Source organism: Phoca vitulina, unplaced genomic scaffold, assembly GCF_004348235.1.
Source record: "Phoca vitulina isolate PV1807 unplaced genomic scaffold, GSC_HSeal_1.0 scaffold12, whole genome shotgun sequence".
NCBI lineage: Eukaryota > Metazoa > Chordata > Mammalia > Carnivora > Phocidae > Phoca > Phoca vitulina.
This window is the reverse complement of record NW_022589715.1, coordinates 23,092,627-23,112,514: the sequence shown is the minus strand read 5'-3', so window position 1 is coordinate 23,112,514 and position 19,888 is coordinate 23,092,627. Positions and strand designations below refer to the sequence as shown.

Below are 19,888 nucleotides of genomic sequence, written 5' to 3'. Positions count from 1 at the left end.
GGGACCCCATGGAGGGGGCAGCAACTGGGCAGGTCACTGAAACAGAGGCTCCCACACATCCTAACCAGTTCTACCAGTTACCTCTTCTCTGTGGCCTCAGCACCTTCATCTGTGAGATGAGAAGTAGCACACGGTGAGCTCCCCCCCGAAATTCAGAGTGATGGTGGCTCGCTCTGCTCGGTCATGTGGCGGGCGCCGTGCTACCTTTCTTTGTAGAATCCTCCTGACTGTGCAGGGCTTAGCTGGTGTTTGTAGTTCCATTCTACAGAAGAGCCAAGTGAGGCTAAGAGAGGTAAAGTAACACGACCATGGTGCTGCAGCTGGCTGGTGATGGAGCCAGGAACTCAACCAGACGTGCGAGCACCAGAGTCTGTGGCTGTCCCCTTCCCAGGAGGTGGTAACTTCGGGGGTATTCAGCTACAGGGAGTGGATAGGGTGCAGCAGGGTGTGCCCAGGAATGCCCAGGAAATGAAATCGAGGAGTGGTTTGTTAAGACCTTCCTCTCCCCATTCAATTCTTTCTCCTCTTGCCATTCTTCTCTTCTCCTGGGTGTTGTAGCGTTCAAAGGCTCAGAGTCTGGGAAGTGGAAGCCAGACCTCTTGGGGTCTGGGTCACCTCTTCTCTTCAGCCTTTCCCAGGGATGGGAAGCCCTGAGGTCTGGGGGGCGCTGAGGACCTGGAGGGCCACCTTCTATGGCCTTTCTGAGAGAGGAGGAAACATCCTAGTGGTGGTGGCAGAGGCTGTCTGGATAGGGTGGGGTGTGTTCAGGCATGAGCGATGAGGGATCTAGGGTGAGGTGTGGGTGTTTGTGTGTATGGGGAGGGCAAGGCTGACTTGGTGAGGCTTTGAGCCACAGCAGTGTGGGCTTCAAGCAGTCTGTTTTCCGAGGTGGGCGCTAGAGGGAGGGAGGAGCAGGACTGTGTGTCATGGTTAAGAGTCTGGTCTGTAGAGCCAGATGGATCTGGCTTGGAGTCCCAGCCCTGCTGTGTTCTAGCTGTTGTCACCTTGGGTAAGTTCCTTTACTTGTCTCGCCTTGTTTCCTCATCTGCAAAAATGGGGTAAAGGTTCATACTGCCAAGACTTTTTTTTCTGTTTCTCCTTCCTGGAAGATGACGGAGGTTGTCAACTCCTCCTGCTCTTATCCTAGCACCTGGCACTGTTTTCGCTGCTGCTAGGATGAGGCAGTATGCTGGTGTCCTAGGGTGACAGAGGGGCTGGAGGGGGAATCCCACCAGTCCACCCCAGCTCGACCCCGGGCGCCGTCTGCCCTCTTTGACCCTGGAGATGCAGAGGACGCCCTGGGTATTACCTTCAGGGTCCCCTGCTCAGGAGGAAGCGGGGTGCCCCGGGATCCCCGGCCTGCCAGGGAGCGGCGGCAGACCTGGGCTGCAGCCAGCGCAGCACCGCGGCACCCTTGGCGGCGCCCCCGCCTCCCGGCTGGGCAGGTCCAGCACCCCCCGGCGGCCCTGCCCCCGCCGCCCGGCGGGCCACGGGGATTGGCTGGCGAGCGCGCCGCCCCCTCCACACCAGCCTCGCCGGCGGCGGGGAGAGGAGCCAAGCCGGCAGCTGGCCGCCGCCTCCTCTGCAGTGCCTCCCTCCGTGTGCTCCGGCGGGGATAATGGGAGGCCCGCCGGCCGATGCACCAGAGGAGGCCGGCCGAGGTAGAGCGGGCAGGGCGGGGAGGGACGAGGCCAGACAGGACGCAGGAGGAGGGCCAGTGCCCTCCTGGATCTCGGGAGGGTGGAAAAAGGAGAAATGAAAACAAAAACACGGGAAGGCGAATGAGCCCATCCACCAAGAGTCTGGGCGGCAGCTGGAGCCAGGAAGATGGTCCCTGCTATCCTTTCTTTCCGCGGCCCCCTCCCTCCCGTTCTCCTCCTTCCCCTGCAGCGGTGCTGGGGCTGTGCAGCCGAAGGACTTTGCTTCTTTCCTGGTGTCTGCCTGGCTCATCAGTCTTTCTGGCTTCTTTTGCAGGTGGAAATAAAGGCTGGTGAAGGAGCCGGGCCGTGGGGACAAGGGGCTGCTGTCAAGGTACCTTGTGTGTGTGTGTGTGTGTGTGTGTGTGTGTGCGCGCGCGCGCGCGCTTGTGTGTCTGCGCGCGCGCATGTGTGTGTGTGCGCGTGTGTGGTGGGGGTGAAGTGTTTGACTGGATTGGATAAAAATAAAGGGTCTCCTCTGGTGATCCCTTAATCTCCCACTGTGTGTGTAGCAGCAGCTGAGGGGGAGGGGTGGCGGGGGTGTGGGCGACCAATGAATTCTCAGGCCTGTGTGGGTTTTGTTTGGATTCTTTTTGCTTTCTCAGCTGGATGGTTTGGGTGCTGTTGGGATTGGGTTTGTTGAACTGTTTTTTTTTTTTTAATACATGCAACCCACTCCCCACCCCTTGCCTCTGGAAATCTCTAGAGAATGTCCCTGGTGCTGTTGGTTTGCATCCAACCTGCAGAAATCCCGGGGTGCCCTGGGGGGGGGGGTGAGGGGGGATTGTGCTCCTGAGTCTGAAGCTGATAGGGTGTCATTAGTCATGCTGCTGTCACCATGGAGATGGCTGGAGAGGAGAGGAGGTGGTGGGGGTGAGGATATTTTGGGTAGGGTGGGGGCTGATGCAACATCATGACTGGGAATCCGTCGGGCGGCTGTTGTTACTCTGTGCAGCTTGGTGTCTGGGGGATTGGGAAGGGAATGTTACCAGGTGCGTGGGAAGCAGAGAAGGGGGCACTGTGATCGTCTGAGGGCCGGGACTGGGGTATTTGGGGCAGAGCAGGGCAGAATCTGGTGGGGTCTCAGCCATTACTAGGGAATACAGATGTTCCTCTCGCCTTGGCAAGGACCAGGTTTCCTTGGGCTTTGCCCCTCTTTTCAGGGCTGGGGACCCGCTGAGTGTTTGGGATTACTCAGCAGTATCCTCTGCTGGCCCAGGGTGGGGAAAACAGAGCGGGAGGCAGCTTCATGTGGCTGCCTCTCAAGTTGAGAGCAGAGAGGCTGGAGAAGGAGTGTGGGGACTATCAGGGCAGGGGCAGGATGGGGGGAGGGAGCCTGTCCCTGCCCCTGCCTCAGCCCTACTTTCCCCTTTGGCCCTCGGAGCCCTCCGGAGCTGTGGGAATCAGGTGGCTTGGGTAGCAGGTGGGCAAGCTGCTGAAGTCCCCGGAGGCTTTTAGACTTTGGTCCTTGGCAGTCCTCCTGCCGCTTCCTGGGAAAGCTGTGGGAAGCTCTGTGGAGGTGCTGGAAGTAGCACCCTGCCGCCTCACTGACTGGGTGGGGACGCTGGCGGGGAGGGGCTCTGCTTCCCCACGTGGGATGGGGGCTCCTGGGCGAGGCGGCTGCTGGGTGGATCAGGAGCCGGGGTGGTTCCCTGGCCTCCTCCCAAGGAACTTGAGGCAAGGAAGTGCTTGGCGGAGGGCATGAATTTTGCTTCTGAAGCCCCGTTCTGGGGGAAGAAGAGCCAGGTGGCATTAGCTCCCCTGGGGAGCTGGGCAGGCCTTGGTGAGGCTGGGAGCAGTGGGCGGCCCCTGAGGGAAGCAGAGGGTGGTTGGTACTGGCGGTGCTGTGGGTGGGAAGGAGAGAGCTGTGAGCTCACTCGCTCCCTTCTCCAGAGCAGAGCCCCCGGTTCCACCTCCACTTCCTTCCCTGGCCTCCCACTGCTGCCTGGGGGAGCTGTAAGCAGTGTGTGTGCTGTTGAGGGCTGTGGGCACGGAGATCATGCCGTGCACCTGTTCTGCCCCCCACCCTGGGGAGAACAGGACAAGGGGATGAGGACAGATGGGCTCAGGGCGGAGGCAGCTCCCTCCCTCTCTGTGTTTCCGGCCTTGTCAGCCAGAGCTTCCCTCTCTGCTGGAGGAAGGCCTGCTGGCAGGTTTGTTTACTCCCCAAAGCACCCCCTCCTGCCTAGCGATGGCTTCTCTTCAGTTCTGTCCAAGCCCGTTCTCCATCTCTCCCTGCCTGTGTCCTGCTGGCCCTGCAGTGCTGCCGGAAGCTCTCAGCCTGATGCCTCAACCTTTGGTGCTGTGGGCATGCGGCAGAGGCTCCTTGAAAAAGCAGAGGAAGCCTTCTAAGCACATCTTCCTCCTTCCCCCTTCTCAGCGTAGGGCCTGAGCCGGCTGTGTTTTTGAAGTTCTGAGATTGTGTCTGTGCTTGTTTTTATTGTTGAGTTGTCTGTCTGAGAATCCTAGCCTCCTCTTGGCCTGGCTTGGGCATTGCCAACAAGCGCTCAGATCTGACACTCCCCCGCCCCCGCCTGCCCCCCCCATTCCTGGTGCCACCTTTCCCTCACATGGAGTTTCCTTAGGTGGCCAATCGGGTGTCGTGTCCCACATACCCCGATGAGGCAGTGTTACCAGATCCTCTTCCCTCAGCAAGTCGTGGTGTAGGAAGATGTGTCTGGTGCGTGAGCTCATTCTGAGATCAGGCCAAGACTCTGGGACACGGGACAAGGGGGCGTCACTTGTCCCAGTCTGTGTTCCCACAGGATGGGTGCAAGATGGGTAAACCTCATGGGTGAGTGGTGTGCAGCACGCAGTGGGAATACGCTCGTCTGCTGTGTGCAGTCCAGCCGGAGTTTCAGGCACATCCGTGCCATAGGGTTTGTGTAATGCCTAGCACAGGCACAGAGCTGAGCTTGATAAACGCAATTTGTCATTTTGCTGGCTAGTGTGTTATGTGTCTACCCATGATAGCCCAAGGAACATGCCATAGCACACACTGTTGCCACCGCCTCCTTCTTGGCAGCCTGGACAGGAGTGAGTGCCCAGTGCCGAGAGCTCCAGGCCACCCCTGCTTTCGGGCTCCCACGCTGCTCCCACGCTCTGCCCCATGGGAATCCTTGACTGGCTGAGGATGTCTGGAAACTATTTTGGGACTGTGCCCGGGATCTCTGCCTCCTGTCTCTCCTTTGGACCACTGCAGAAATGCCCCTTTGTCGAGGATCTGTGATCCACACACCGTGGGTGACTCCTACTAGTTCTTCCTTGCCTGTTCTTCCTACTCTCCAGCCCTTGGTGAGGGTCTAGCAGAAACTCTTTTTCTCTGAGGTAAGTTTTCAAGCAGCAGTGAACTTGGGGAGATAAGGATGCAGGTGAGCGTGTCAGGCTAGAGCAGGAAGGGAACCAAACACAGAGTTGACTTTGGGAATGCTGAGAGAGAGAAGAGAGAGAGAGAGCGAGAGCTCGCTCGCGCTTCCCCCCCTCCATGCGTGATAAGGACAGTAGTTAGAGTCCCAGAGTTCAGCCCCACCTCCTTAGTGACCCCAGTGCCTTCTGAACCATTGAGAGGACAGTGCACGATAGATATGTGAGCGAGCCAAAGGGAGAGAGCCTTCCTGCCTGCCACAGTGCAGGGGCCCGGGAGCCGCCCGCAGGGATCACAGTGAGGGCTCCAGTGGCTCACTTGCTGGGTTTGCTGGGGAGGGGCCTAGGCTCCGGGCTCCCCCCAGCTGCTAGAAATGATCTTTGTGGTCCTGCCAAGTCCCCTCCCATACCCCTGAGGCTGTAGCAAGGGGTTTGGCTCAGTGGAGGTGGGGGCAGGGAGCATGGGGAGGGGCTTTGGTTTGGCTCAGCTTCCGGGTCTCCCAGCTCTCTTTCCCACCCTGACCTCTTGGGCCTTTGGCCTCATTTCCTCTCGCACTCTTGCATCTGGCAGTCAGCTGAGGACTCCCCCTTGTTCCCAGCATGTGTGCAGCTTCTGAGAAGGAGGTGGCTTCCTTGGGGGTTAGTTTAGGAAGCCTTGGGACAAATAGGGGACCAGCATGGCCCAGATGGTGAAAATCTATTGATTATCGGGCGCCTGGGTGGCTCAGATGGTTAAGTGTCTGCCTTCGGCTCAGGTCATGATCTCAGGGTCTTGGGATCAGCCCCGCATCAGGCTCCCTACTCAGCAGGAAGCCTGCTTCTCTCTCTCCCTCTACTACTCCTCCCTGCTTGTACTCTCTCACTCTCTCTGTCGAATAAATAAATAAAATCTTTAAAAAAAAATCTATTGATTATCATGCTATCCAGGACTGTGATCCTACTTGTTTTATCTCCCCTTTTCCTCTCCCTTTGTCTTTCAACATTTATGAGCATTTACCATGTTCCAGGTACAGTACTAGATCCTGAAAAATAAGTCCTTATTTGTTCTTCACAGTACCACAGAAAGCAAGAGACATTGACAAAATTAGCAAAAATCCTAACTCAGACTGGGAAAACCAGCACTGGCAAGTTTTGTTTTTTATGCAGCGAAGGCTTTTGATCTTTGTGTTTGGGGCTGTGAACTTGCACGTGGCGGACCAAACCCTTTGCCCCCAGCTGTGCCTAGCTTCTAGCTCTTTATATTTGCTTTCATCACTGGCTCAGTAGACCTCAAGGGACTTTGCAGGAAGAATCCACATGCCAGCCTTGTTTTGAGTAAGTGTTTCTGGAATCTGGTGCTTGCAGATTAGGGTAGTGGGGTCAGGAATGAAATAGTTGGGAAGAAAGTTTAGTTTTGAAAGGAAAAATTGTTGGTTATAGATGTGGTGTGTCTGAGATTCAGGTAAAGCAGGACGGAAACACCATGCCCTGGCGGCCCACCTTGAATCCTGAATCACCTTCTACTCAGTGCGAGTGTGTGGGTCCTGCAGCCCGGCCTGCCTCGGGGTTCCCATGGAGACCACTGGCTAAAAGGAGGAAGCTGGGAAGTGCAATTGTCTAGTTTCTTCTCCTCTCTGTTCCCCACTCTGCTCCTGTGCATTAGGTGTGGGGGCACTTAATGTTCCAGGACTTTAGTTTTCTTTGTGAAATGAAGGGGTTACCAAAGTTAGTTTTTCTCAACCGAAATGTGGCAAAGTGCCAGTTTTCTTTTTTTTTTTTTTCCTTCATTCCCAAAATGTTGCAGATGGAAGCATAGCCTTACTTTGTTTGTACAAGGAGTTTGCGGCTTGTGCCAGGCATGGCTCACCTTGGGAGCTCAACACCATCCAGACCGGTCTGGGAGCCCCTGGGTGAGGCGTGTCCGGCGAACACGCTCTTGCTTGTTGTGGCAGGTGCAAATAGCTGGGATGGCTTTAGAAGTTGCGGTGGACTGGTGATCCACAGTTTACGGGCCATGTCTTCAACTGCATTATTTCTGAACTTTGCTTCTGGGAAAGCAGAGGGTCTCTGTTTTGACCCCCTCCTCCTGCCCCTTTCTGGACAGGACTTCCCCTCTCTTCTGTACCGTCCATCTGGAGGACGCGTGGAAGAGTAGAGATCTTACTATCCCAGAGATTCTTTCCAAGGACCTCGAAAGACTTACCTGCCTCTCAGCTTCTGTAGATAAGGATGCCTGCAGTTTGCCCTTTCTTCTCTGCGAGTCTCAGATTCTGATGGAGAGGAGTCAGAGCCTGGGGAGCCCCCTGAAGGGGCAGGAGTGTGTGTGTGTGTGTGTGTGCGCGTGCGCGCATGTGTACCGCGGGCTTAGAGGAAGAGAACAGTTAAGGAGAGGCCAGGTCTCCTGTAGATGCCAGAGTGGACTTGGGCCCTACAAGATGCTAAAGCTCCATTGTCTCAGGCAGGGTACCTTGACTTTTGAGCTTTTTCCATGTGGCGGCTCTCAGTCTTCAGAGATCTAGCTCTTCTCGTCTGGGGGCTGATCACAGACTGCGCTAGTTTCTGTGAGGACAAACATCCCAGTATTTTTGATGGCTATAGTTTGGACATTTTCCTTCCTACTTTATCCCGCTTTCCCCCTACACACTCTGTAAAACTTGTTTTTTTCTGTTGAGGATCTTTGGTCTTTTCATGTAGGATGCTAAAGACTAGACAAAAAATAAAAATAAAAATACCAATTTCCTACTACCGCAGCTGCCTCATCCTTGAGGAGAGTAGGGCAGGGGCTAAGGCATAGGTAACACTGTCCTGCCGCAGAAATATTCCTTAGGAGGCAAACATCCCAAGGACGGTAAGATTAGGGTCTGAGCAAATCCTGGTTACCTCTGTGGCCTGCAACTCTTGTGCCCTTGGTGCTTAAGTAATTGGATTTCTCAACCCCGCCTCCAAGCATTTTTCACATGTAATCCTAACCTCATGGGCTTTGCGAAGGAAACAAAGACATTGAAAGGGTTTGCAACTTGTCCCTGACAGTGAGCTCCTAAACTCCCTGCCCTATTGACTGAGTTTTCCTGCTTTGCCTCTTCCGCAGCAGGCACCCACGTCCCCTCCCCCTCAGTGTTCTCCTCCCCCAGAGTCTGCTCTTTTAGCCTGTGGGCCTTGGTTCCCAGCCCTGCTACACAGATGGAGTTTACTGAAGGAGCTATTTCTGCCCATCCACCGTCCTTTATCTTAGGAAGTTTTCATCCCTGATTCCTGCTGGTTCCTCTGCATAAGGTGGAGGGTATAGGGAGACCAGTAACTAGAGCAGAGGCAGAGACCCTGGAAGGGTTCTGGGCTGAGAGTCCTGTCTGCATCCCCAGACAGATTCTCTCTGCACCACCTTCTCCCTTGAGTGTGGGCCAAGGCCCAAGTCCCCTGGGCCAAATCATTTCTCTACTGGCTTGAACAAGTTCAAGCTGGGTACAGGGAGCACCCTCTGACCCCCAGGCTCTGCTGGACCCAGAGAGGGGAGGCTGCCTTTCCAAGTGGGATCGTTGTTACCCTACACCCTGAGCTGTGTGGGGGGCACACAGAGGTGGATTTTCAGTGGAGTGGGGGAGGCTGTGCCCCAGAGATGTCCATTCTGTTTTTCCTGGTGCAACACATCCCTTTCTCTTCTCCTGCTGTGTTCTCCATCCTAGAACACTGTTCATGGCCTCAGCCTATGCCCACTCTCACCCCCTTGTGCTTTGAGCTTAGCCCTAAGTTCTAGACTGAGCAGAGGGGGCCTTTGAGGGGACTGCTTTGTGGGGTATAGGCCAGGGACTCCTTATGTCAGTTATCTAGGAGCTTATAAGATGCTGTGGGGCTGGCTGCTGGGCCACGATAGCCATCTGCTTTGGTCAGACCTGTGGGTTCCTCTCACACATTTAGGTAGAGTGGATGCAAGATGAGGGTGGTATGGGGTCCCAGAGATGAGTGTTGGAAACTCTGGGCAGGTGGTCCGTGTGGCATCCCTACCTCACTGGCCCTGCCACTTCTCCCTGATGTGATGGTTGAGCTATACGCTGACCTCTGCCCTGTGGCCTTTCTTCTCACTGTTATTTTTCCTCGGTTTCCTGGTTTCCAGCTGTGGGTTCCCGGTGGTGTCATTTGGACCCTGAGTAGTAGTTAGGGCTTAGCTCTGGGGTTGTGTGGTTGGAGTGGTACATGTTTTGGGGCTGTACTGGCAAGTGGTCCAGAGCACTCTGAACACTCGGCTGGGAGCCAGCGCCCAGGGCTCTGTGTCCACCCCTTGGGAAGCTCCTCTCCCACCCTTCCAGAGGCTGCCTCCTTCCTGTGGGGGCATGGGTCCCCCCTGGTCTCTGCCTGGGGTCTGGGGGTCATGGGACGTGGAGGAGGACCTGGGAGGGTGCCAGGGCACTTTGGCCCTAAACGCTCGCTGCCACCCCCACAGCCTCCACCTGGACAAGCACGCTGAAGCTTGCTTGAGAGAGTGCCTGGGGCCAGTCCCTCCGGTTCAGCTAGTTCAGTGGTTCTCCGTGCCGCTGCATACTAGAATCATCTGGGCAGCTTTTAAAAAAGAAAATATCAGTGCCGGGGCCCAGCCCCTGAGAGGCTGATGTAATTTGTCTGGAGTAGAGCCCGAGTGCTAGCATTTTTCAGGACTACTCAGGTGATGCAGGTGTGTGCTGCTTCATCCAGTTTGGCTTTCCTGTGTCTCCCTGACTGCCCCAGAATTTTTTTCTTGTCCATTGATAATTTTAGTAGTAATCGTAAAGAGTCGGGAAAAATGAAGACAGCAAGACATGTCAGGCAAAATACCGGATTGAATGTTCTGTTCCATGAAACTGGTCCATGAGTTCATATTTATCAAAACCAGAGTTTAAGAGGGAAGCTCTGTGGCAGAGGATAGAAACTGAGTGTTCTCCTCTGAGTTTTTAATTATTAAAAAAATTTTTTTATTGATATACAGCATACACACAAAAGGGTACATACTGTATGCAGCTGGGTGAGTTTTCACAGAGTAAACACACCTGCATAACGAGCCCCTGGCTCAGGAAATGAGGACTCTCACCCCATTGCCATCATCCAGGATTTCTGTGTCATTTGCACAAAGTCAGGTCAGGATATGCAATAGTACAGCACTGTGTGCTGGCTTCGGCCCCAGAGGGCTTCAGCTCATCCTCCGCCAGGAGCTGGGCTACGCGCTGTGTGGGGGTGCCTGAAGCTGAGTGGGTTTCACTGCCGAGAGGACACAGGGCCCAGGAGGCCCGCAAGCCCCTCCCCTGGGTAACCAGCTCCCCCTCACCTGTAAAGTTCCTCCGCCACCTTGGCCGTGAGCCTTGCCCAGTCCTCGATCTTGGCTGAATCCAGAACTCTGTTACCATTTTTTGGCTTTTTAGTCTCTTTTTGTATTTTACAGATAATACATGTTCTCTGGAAAAATTAGAAAATAGAAATAGACAGAAGGGGAGGAATTTGCCCATAATTTCACAACCCAGTTAACCACTGTTCAGTAGTGTTCCTCCAGACTTGACTCTGTGCACACAGTTGACCCTTGAACAACATGGGTTTGAACTGTGTGGGTCCACTTATATGTGGATTTTTTTTTTCAGTAAATACATTATGGTACTGTCCATGTGTTTTTCTTATGATTTTCTTAACATTTTCTCAGCTGTCTTGTAAGGATACAGTAGGTCATACATATAATGTATCAAATATGTGGTCATCAGCTGTTTCTGTTATCAGTAAGGCTTCCTGCCAACGGTAGGCTATTAGTAGTTCACTTTTTGGGGAGTCAGAAGCTCTATGCAGATTTTCAACTGCATGGGGGTCAGGGCCCCTAACCTCAGGTTGTTCCAGAGTGAACTACTAATTTTCTGTTGTTTATAAAAACGGAGTCCTGCTGCGGTATAGCCCGCTTTACCCTCCATATTACTAGCTGTAGTGTTGTTGCTCGAGCACTTAACGTGTGTGTGGTGCGTGGGGCCAAGTTTCCATAGTTCTTGTGACAACTTCAAGGCAGGTGGTAGTAGCCCCCACCTTTCAGATAAGAAAACTGAGATTCAGGCCAGTGGTGTGACTGATACTTCTCCAGGAGGTGGAGCTGACTTCAGAGCCAATCCCCTTGTCAGTTGACTACCGCCTCTCTCCTAGGACTGTCCTTCCATGTTAAATTCATTTGGCAAATATTTAGTGAGCAGGGGCCATTGTTCTCCTTAGTGATGCCCCCCCCCCCTTTCACTCTAATATGAATGTCTCTAGTGTTTTACCCATAAGCATGGTATTGCTGATTGTTTGGGGTCTTTATGTCATGTTAGGGAATTCACCTCTTGCTTCATTTTATTAAGAAGTTTTTCCCTATTAGTAGTGGATGCTTCATTTTGTCACATCTATTTAACATGGTTTGAAGGTGAAATATTTCTCCTTTGCCTGTTAATAGGATGAATTGTGTTAATGCATTTCTTAATATTGCACTATCTTTACATTCCTTGAATATTCCATACTTGGTAATGGGTTTTTTTTTTTTTTTTTTTTAGCATGCTGTTTGATTTGTCAGCGTGGGAGTTTTGCATTTATTTTTGTGAAGGAGATTGACCTATAATTTCTGTGGCTGTTGTTACAAAACATTTACTTTGTGTTTTCTATGAAAGTGATCTCTTTTCAAATTTAATAGCATCATGGGTATAGGGTTATTGCCCTTAAGTTCCCTCAGTAGCTGTGATTTCTTTTCACTTTCTTAATTTCTAACATCATACATTAATTTCTTTTTTTATGTAACTTAAAAGCACATAGATTTGTCAGTTGTGCTTTCTGTTTTCTTTTCTTTTCTTTTTTCTTTCCCCCATGCCCAACGTGGGGCTTGAACTCACGACCCTGAGATCAAGAGTCACATACTCAACCGACTGAGCCAGCCAGGAGCCCCAGCTTTCTGTTTTCTAAAGCATGAATTTCTGCTTTAGTCTTTATTGTCTTCTTTTCCTTAGGTTTATTTGGTATGTGCTTTTTCTAGATTCTCTGTTGGATCTGTAAGACACTCTATTTTTTCTTTTTCTACTTTTTTTTTTTTTTATCATCACAGACACATTTAAAAATATGACTTTTTCTCTAAGTTCTCCTGTGGCCTCTTTTGCAGGTTTTGCTATTTGATGTGGGCTCGTGCTCTTGAGGAGATGCTGATGGCACACCCAATATGAGAGTACCATGTCCTGGTGCAGCCCAGCTCCCTCTCCTCCCAACAAGGGGGAATCACTAGCTGTGAAAGAATGGCGGGGCCAGAGAAGGCACTTGATTACTTTTAGGGGCTTTGTCTCCAAACCGCTGGGCAGGGACCTAGTAATAGCTTACCAGCTTAGCAGCCAGACCTGTGGGGGGAAAATTTTTTTTTTAACCTAAACAAGATCAGTTTGAATTTACTGCCTAGGACCAGAGAATATCCTAGGCCCATATAGAAGTTTTAGTAGTATTGAGAAAAGCCTCATGCATTAGCAGCAGAGGAAATGACAAGCTAAGGACAGTGAAGGGGAAGGGGCAGGGGGGGAGGGAGATAAAATTTTGACCCAGAGCTCATGGCCTAGCTGAGCTGGTCAAGGCTGCAGGTTCAAGTCTTGCTCTGTGCTTCTTTGATGCAGTTCTGGAAGATAAGGCCCAGCTGGTGCCCTGAGGCTGTGAAGAGTGTGCTAGGATGGACAGGACAGTAGGGTAAGAGCGAGGGATTCATAGCACCAGGAAAAACAGCATGGGCATCTCTGGGAGACAGTCTCCAGTGCTCCCCTGCAAATCCATTTCTTTATTCCCCCAGAACTCAGGGTATAGGGCAACAATGATCCCAACGGGGAAGGCACAGTTTCCCCTCTGCAGGTCCAGCAGAGTCTGGTGTGGTGGGGAGCCCTCTGCATTCCAGCCTGAACTTGTTGAAGCCAGCAGAGAAATTATTTGGCCCAGGGGTCACACTGGAGGGAGAAGGTGCTGCACATCGGGGGATAGATTTTCTTACCCTTTACCTTGACTCCATGGAGAGCAGTAGTAAAGGCCAGGGACAGAGAGATGGTGGATTTTGAGTTCAACCTAGAAACCACTAGCAATATTATTCTTTCTTTTCCCCAAATGGGCAATACATTTTTGGACTTTAAATAAAAATAAAAATAATACATGCCCATTTCACGAACTCAAAAAATATAAAAGTATATAAATTAGAAACTGAAAATTGCTATTTCTTCTCCATCCTGGTGTAATCTCTATTACCAATTTATACATATCTTTGCAGACTTTTTTTTTTTTTAATATTCACACATACACACACGCATGCATGTACTTTTTTTTTAAAGATTTTATTTATTTATTTGACAGAGAGACACAGCGAGAGAGGGAACACAAGCAGGGGGAGTGGGAGAGGGAGAAGCAGGCTTCCTGCTGAGCAGGGAGTCCGATGCGGGGCTCGATCCCAGGACCCCAGCGACTGTGCCACCCAGGCGCCCCTCTTTGCAGACTTTAAAGTGAGTATATGAACTTACTTTTCCTGCAGTAATGTGTTTGTACAATCCTTTATTTTGGGTATTCTTTGATTTGCTCATTAATGTGTTGAGGGCATCTTTCCATGTCAGCACATCTGTCTTAGCCTTTTAAGGGCTATAGAGTCTTGCATTTTATAGGTTTATTGTAATTAAACTGATTCCCATTGATGGACATGTACAGTTCCAATTTTTGTGTAATTATAAATGATGTGGTAATTGACATATTTGTACATATATTTTTTGGCTATTTGTTCAAGATTTATATTTGTATACGATTTGATAGGGATTGAGTTTTTCCTGGATAGAAAGCCTATTATTTCCAGTCTGTTTATCAACTATTTATAGTTTCCCAAATGGTTTATAATTCTACCTTAAGCATTTTATAAATACATATTCATGGGCATCCTAGAGCCTCTCTTCAGTTCCATTGAATTGTCTGATTCTGTGTCAGTATTTTATGGTTTTCTTTTTAAGATTTTATTTATTTGAGAGAGAGAGAATGTGCACGGAGCATGGTGGGGGGAGGGGCTGAGGGAGAAGAGGACTCCCCACTGAGCAGGGAGCCTTACACGGGGCTCAATCCCAGGACCCTGGGATCATGACCTGAGCTGAAGGCAGAAGCTTAACCAGCTGAGCCACCCAGGCGCCCCAGTACTTTATTGTTTTAATTACAGCAGTTTTTATATAACAGTTGGGTTAAAAAAACCCAAAACTCATTTTTTCCACTTTTTTTTTTTTTTTTGGCTTTTCTTTTATATTTCCTTTTCCAAATAAGCTTATAAACAACTTGTCAAATTCTGTGAAAAATATTGTGATTTTTCAATTGGAATCACATGGAATTTATAGATTATTTGGGGGAGAATGAGAGCTTTACAGGGAGTCTTCCTATCCAGGAAATGGGAAGTATATCTTTCCATCTCTTCTAGTCTTCTTTGTGTGTCCACCAGAGTTTTAAAGTTTTGGCTCTTACACATTTCTCATTAGGTTCATTTCTAAGATGTTGTAGGTCTTGTTATTACTGCGGTGAATGGGATCTTTTTCTGTTACACTTTTTTTAAGTTTTATTTACTTAAGTAATCTCGACACCCAACTTGGGGCTCAAACTCACAACCCCCAAGATCAAGAGTCATGCGCTCCCCTGACTGAGCCAGCCAGGCGCCCTTGTGTTACACTCTTTAACCTGTTCCTGCAGGTGTATTGGAAATGCTCTGGGTTTTGTCCCTGGCACTAGGCCCCAGCAGCCCCTCCTTCCCTCATCCCTGTGCATGAAGTCTGCACTTCCACAGCAGTACTTTAGGGCCTGGTATGAGTTCCTATGGGGAGGTGCTTGCTCCTCGTACTCCATTTCGTTTCCCAGTAGCTGGCACAAGGCCCGGCATGCAGTAAATCCTTTTAATAAATGCTGTAGAATCCACCTGATGAGAGAGACAATGAGCTTCACCTCCTCAAAGTGTGACAGCCTAGGCCAGTCTGAGGAGCAGAATCTAAAGCAGGCCTGGCTGCGAGCCTGGAGGCTGTGAGCCGGATAACAGACATGGGGCACTGGCCTGATCCCCACCGTAGAAAGAAGGTCCTGGGCTGTTTTCCCACAGGCAGACATCCGGGAGGAGCCCTGTGAACCCACACCCTGTCATTACCTGGGGACTAACAGCCCACTTGTCATTAACTCTCATTAGTACTAACTAGTAGGGAGCGTTGCCTTCTCAGTTCCCAGACACCTGAAGGTGGCCTAAAACACAAACTTACCTGCAGCTGCTCTTTGGGGATGAGGATTCATGGAGGCTGGAAGTAGAGCTTACAAAGGCCACTGGCGAAATTGGTTCCACTTCTGTGTGCCCGGTTTCCTTTCTTGAGGCAGCATCTTTGTTCGTTGCCTGGCTATTCTCCGGAGTCTAAGACTCCCACAAGTGTCTTCTTAGGTAGAGCCTATCAACGCGCTAATCCTCCCTGTTGTGTTTGCATTTTATTTTTATTTATTTATTTTCTAAGTAGGCTCCATGCCCAGTGTGGAGCCCAGCTCGGGGCTTGAACTCATGACCCCGAGATCAAGACCTGAGCTGAGATCGAGAGTTGGGCGCTTAACCAACTGAGCCACCCAGGTGCCCCTGCATTTTAAACTTGTAATTGGGGATCGGGAGGCACTAGTTCTCGATGGAGCTGTCCAGTGCAAGCCCCTCTGTCCTGCCCCCCTGCCCCTCGCCCCATAACTGCAGGTTCCCGGTCTCTGCTGCCCCAAGAGCTGGGATGGAGTTGGAGCTGCCTGCCTGCCTAGGAAGGCTGTGTCTGCTGGGACCCATGAACAAGACCCCCCACCGACGCTTCCCTGGGAGATGTGGGAACCCCTGCTGCTGTTAAGCAGGGGCCAGATGCCTGCCTTTTGCCCTCCCTGAAAAGAAGGTGGGGAGAGGGGTCAACTTGGCTTGGGTTAGAGGTGGGCTGGGATCCGCTTCCCAGTCACCGTGAGGTCGTCCCGCATCTGTTTCAGTGTGTCACCAGGTTGTATTTGCAGCAGCAGTGAACAGTTCTCATTGAGCTGGCGGTCTGTGCTCCTTCTCCGCTTTCACGTTCAGGTGGCATAGCAGACGCGAGGGCTTTCTCCCGCTCCTCTGCTAGTGTATCCAAGTCCCCTGGGAACCAAGAGGTCGAGGAGGGAGGGGAAGTTCTGCTCTGGATCCCTACCCCACCCGCACCGTACTCCCTCTGCCCCTGCCCACCTGGGGGAGGGGAACAGCCCCAGGGCCGAAGGACATCCCCGTGGGCCCCGCCAGTACCAGACCAAGTCCTTGGGCCCCTGGTGGCAGCCGCGCTGCATCTCTGCCCGCTCTGGAGGAGCTACCCTCTCAAGGTGCCGAGCAGAAACTCTGACAGATGGACCTCCATGAACCTTCGGAGCGCTTCCAAATGCCTTCTCCTGGAGCAGAGCGCATTCTGGCAGGGAGGCTAGGACACAGGGCTGCTCGGGACTTCAGCTCCCCTGTTGGAGAAAGCCTTTTCCTACCCCTGCCTCCCCTGCCCACCTGTTGCCCTCTTTAAAGAGCAGAAGCACTGACCACTGACTGGTTGAGCCTGCACGTGCACGTAGTGGGGGGTGGGTAGAAACAGACGGCTGTCCCCCTGCCAACCTGTAAGACCCCCAGTTCACCCAGTTTCTAAACCAGTCAAGACTTCCCTTTTTCTGCACTGACTCTCACTCCCATAGGGTTATCGGTGGGGTGGAGGCTTCTCAAAAGGTAGTTCGGGGACCACCTGGTTCCAGATCCCCTCTGTAGCCACACAGAGTTGATCTCTGAGGGTAGGACCTGGGGGTCTGCATCTGCAGCCAGCTTCCTCCAGGTGATTCCTGTGCCAGCTGGAGTTTGAGAACTGCCAGGCTGCAGAGTAAGGTAAAGGGGCTCTGTTTATTTGGGGCTCCAGTACTTTTGACGAGGATTGAAAGGACATGCCTTTAAGACTGTGATTTGTGGAAAGGCCAAATATTATGCGAGGGCTTTTGAAAATCCAGGAGAGACTAAGCATCAAAGCTGTTAAATTTCAGATAAGGTCAAACCTGGAGATAGTTAAAAACTTTTTTGTTGTTGTCTGTTACAAAGAATGCAAATTCATTGCTGAAAAACTAGGAAGTTCACATAAGCACATAGAATAAAACATCTAGAATTTCACCACTTTAGAACTCTTGTTAAATATTTGGGTCTTTCTAGAACAATCATTCATATATATATATATATATATATATATATATATATATATATATATATGGGTTTTTTTCATGTTAAATGTCTTTATTGATTTTCCCCCGATTATCAACAAAATAATATATATTTATTATAAAATCTTTATTTTTAATTGGTATAAAAATTGGCGTAACATTTGATTTGCAAATCTCTTATTGCTATGTTTAGTTGGATCTGTACTTCTGTGTGAATATATTTTTATTTCCTTTGCCTATTTGTGTGTTTTTATGAATTTGTAAAAGGTTCATATATTAGGGGTATTCTTTATCAGACCTTGATAAATATTACAAATTTCTTTTAATTTTTTAATGTTTTATTTTGCTACACTTTTTTTGTACATGGTTATGTGATCAAATCTCATTCCAGTTCATCGGTTCATTTGTTTTGGTTGTACTAGACAGAACAGGCACTGCTTTTGCAAATTTTAAAAGGAATTGAAGGAGATGGGGCAGATAGGTACAGGACAGACCAGAATATTTTAATGTTCATCCACATCACCTGGGGATCTTTTTACGATGCATTTTCTGATTCAGCAGGTCTGGGGTGGGGCCTGAGATTCTGCATTCCTCACAAGCTCTCAGGTGATGCTGCTGCTGCTGGTTATGGGACCAGACTTTAAGTATCAAGGGCCCAGAAGTTTCTAACCCTGGCTGATCACAGAAGTACTTGAGCATTTTGGAATACAGAATTCTCTGGGCCTCACCCCAGAAATGTCAGGCTGTAGGACTGAGTCCCAGGTTGGCCACGTGTGGCTGGGTGACTTAGAGACACTGCTTGAGCCCCTCTGAGCCCTTGGATTCCTTGTCTGTGAAACAGAGAGATAGTGCTTACCTCATAGGGATCTGGGAGAATTAAATAAAAGAATAAAACCAATCATTTTTATGAGCTAGAAAAATAATGTAATAACTTTTGGGCCTGGTGCCCTTTTTGGGGGGAGGGTAGTTCTCTGATACATTTCTGCTTGTCTAGTGATTGATATTTTTAATATTTCTACCCCTTCCTAGAAAATTGTCCTTTCGTTAATATTTTCAAAGTTTTAGTAATGCACTTCATGCCTTATTCACTGATAATAGTTATATTCCTTTTCACATTTCTAATATTGTTTATTTATGTTTTTCTTTTTCAAATGATCAGCCTTGCCAGAAGTTTGTTTATTCTATTGGTCTTTTGGAGAGCCATCTCTTAGAATCCAATTATAAATACCACTACATTTTGTTTTCTAATCAACTATTTCTGTCTTTACTGATTCCTTTTTCCTACATTTTTATTTACTTTTTATTTTTTTAAAAAGTTTTATTTAAGTCATCTCTACACCCCACATGGGGCTTGAACTCACAACCCTGAGATCAAGAGTCACATGTTCCTCCGACTGAGCCAGCCAGGCATCCCTTTCCTACATTTTTAAAGTATTTTATTTTCCAGCTTCTTGGATGGAGACTTAATTTATTTTCCTTCATATTTAGTTAAAAGTATTTATAGAAGCAGCTTTAGAAGAATATAAAAGAATTTTTCCTCTGTTAATAGCTATTATTTTCATATGGACATTACTCCACACTTCAAATCTGTTAAGTGTGACTTTTTTCCACAGAAACAACTCTATTTTTATACTCAAATCAGTTTACATATTAATGATATTTCAAGTACATACTTACCCTGACACGGACAAGTAGCATACATAAATTGGAAATAAATGTAGTTGTGATTTTGATTTCTATTTTCCCCCTTGACCCTAGAGTTATTTGGGAGACTGACTTAGGATTTCCAGATGTCGTGTTCCTTTTGGTCAGAGAGGGCTGAAGGCTGCCCTCCCAGGGCTGTACTGTGTGTCTAGGCTGTGTTCTTTGTTCCTTGTGGGGCTGCGTGTTCTGGTGGAGTTCATGCACGCGTGTTGCTGAAGCTTCTGGTTAGCCTCTGGGGTGTGCAGGAGAGAAACCATCTGTGCCCTGTGCATGTGGAGGGAAGGGGACTTGGGAAGAGGAGAACAGGGTGGTCTGTTTTCTGAAGCTTTCCATTTCTCCTGACAACCTCCCGGACACTGTCCAGGTGGCCCCTTTCTTTCTTGCCTTCTGCTCTGAGGTTCTTGTCCGGTATCTGGGGTGGTGTCTGGGGCTCACTGTCCCTTGCTGTTTGGAAGATCTGGGGTCTGGGTGGAGGGAGGACTTGAGTCAGAGACCCTGAGTTCCAGAGCCCTCCTGCTGCTGCCGAGGAGCTGTCCTCTTCCTGTTTCCTGTTCCTTTTCTGTAAAATGTGGAGAATGTTATCTTCTTACAGAGACTAGGAGAGTCTTAGCAATCATCTAGTAACATAATTCTTTTAAAAACTATTTTATTTTTGGCATACTTTCAGAGTTTCAGAAAATTTGCAAGAATAGTACAAGGAATTCTCTTCACTCAGATTTCCAAATGTTAACATTTTACTACATGTGCTTTGTTTTCTTTTTCTAATTTTTATTTGAACCATTTGAAAGTAAGTAGCAGACATGCCTTTTCCTTCTAACCACTTGAGTGTGAATTTTCTCTTTTTTAAAAATTTTTAAAGATTTTATCTTTTAAGTAATCTCTACACCCAATGTGGGGCTTGAACTTACAGCCCCGACATCAAGAGTCGCATGCTCTACTGACTG

The 19,888-nt window shown here is 49.5% G+C and overlaps 1 protein-coding gene across 4 annotated transcripts in view; it reads left to right on the top strand.

Annotated features, from left to right (window-relative positions):
• Positions 1-19,888, top strand: part of TET3 (tet methylcytosine dioxygenase 3) — a 92,448-nt gene that overhangs the window by 14,780 nt on the left and 57,780 nt on the right. For 2 of the 4 annotated variants that reach the window (XM_032410663.1, XM_032410666.1), the window contains one exon: positions 1,975-2,031. In XM_032410663.1, coding sequence (XP_032266554.1) covers positions 1,975-2,031 — 57 coding nt within the window. Of the gene's footprint in view, positions 1-933; positions 1,010-1,545; positions 1,662-1,974; positions 2,032-19,888 lie in introns of those variants that run through there. The other 2 variants (XM_032410665.1, XM_032410664.1) reach the window with 2 other exon arrangements.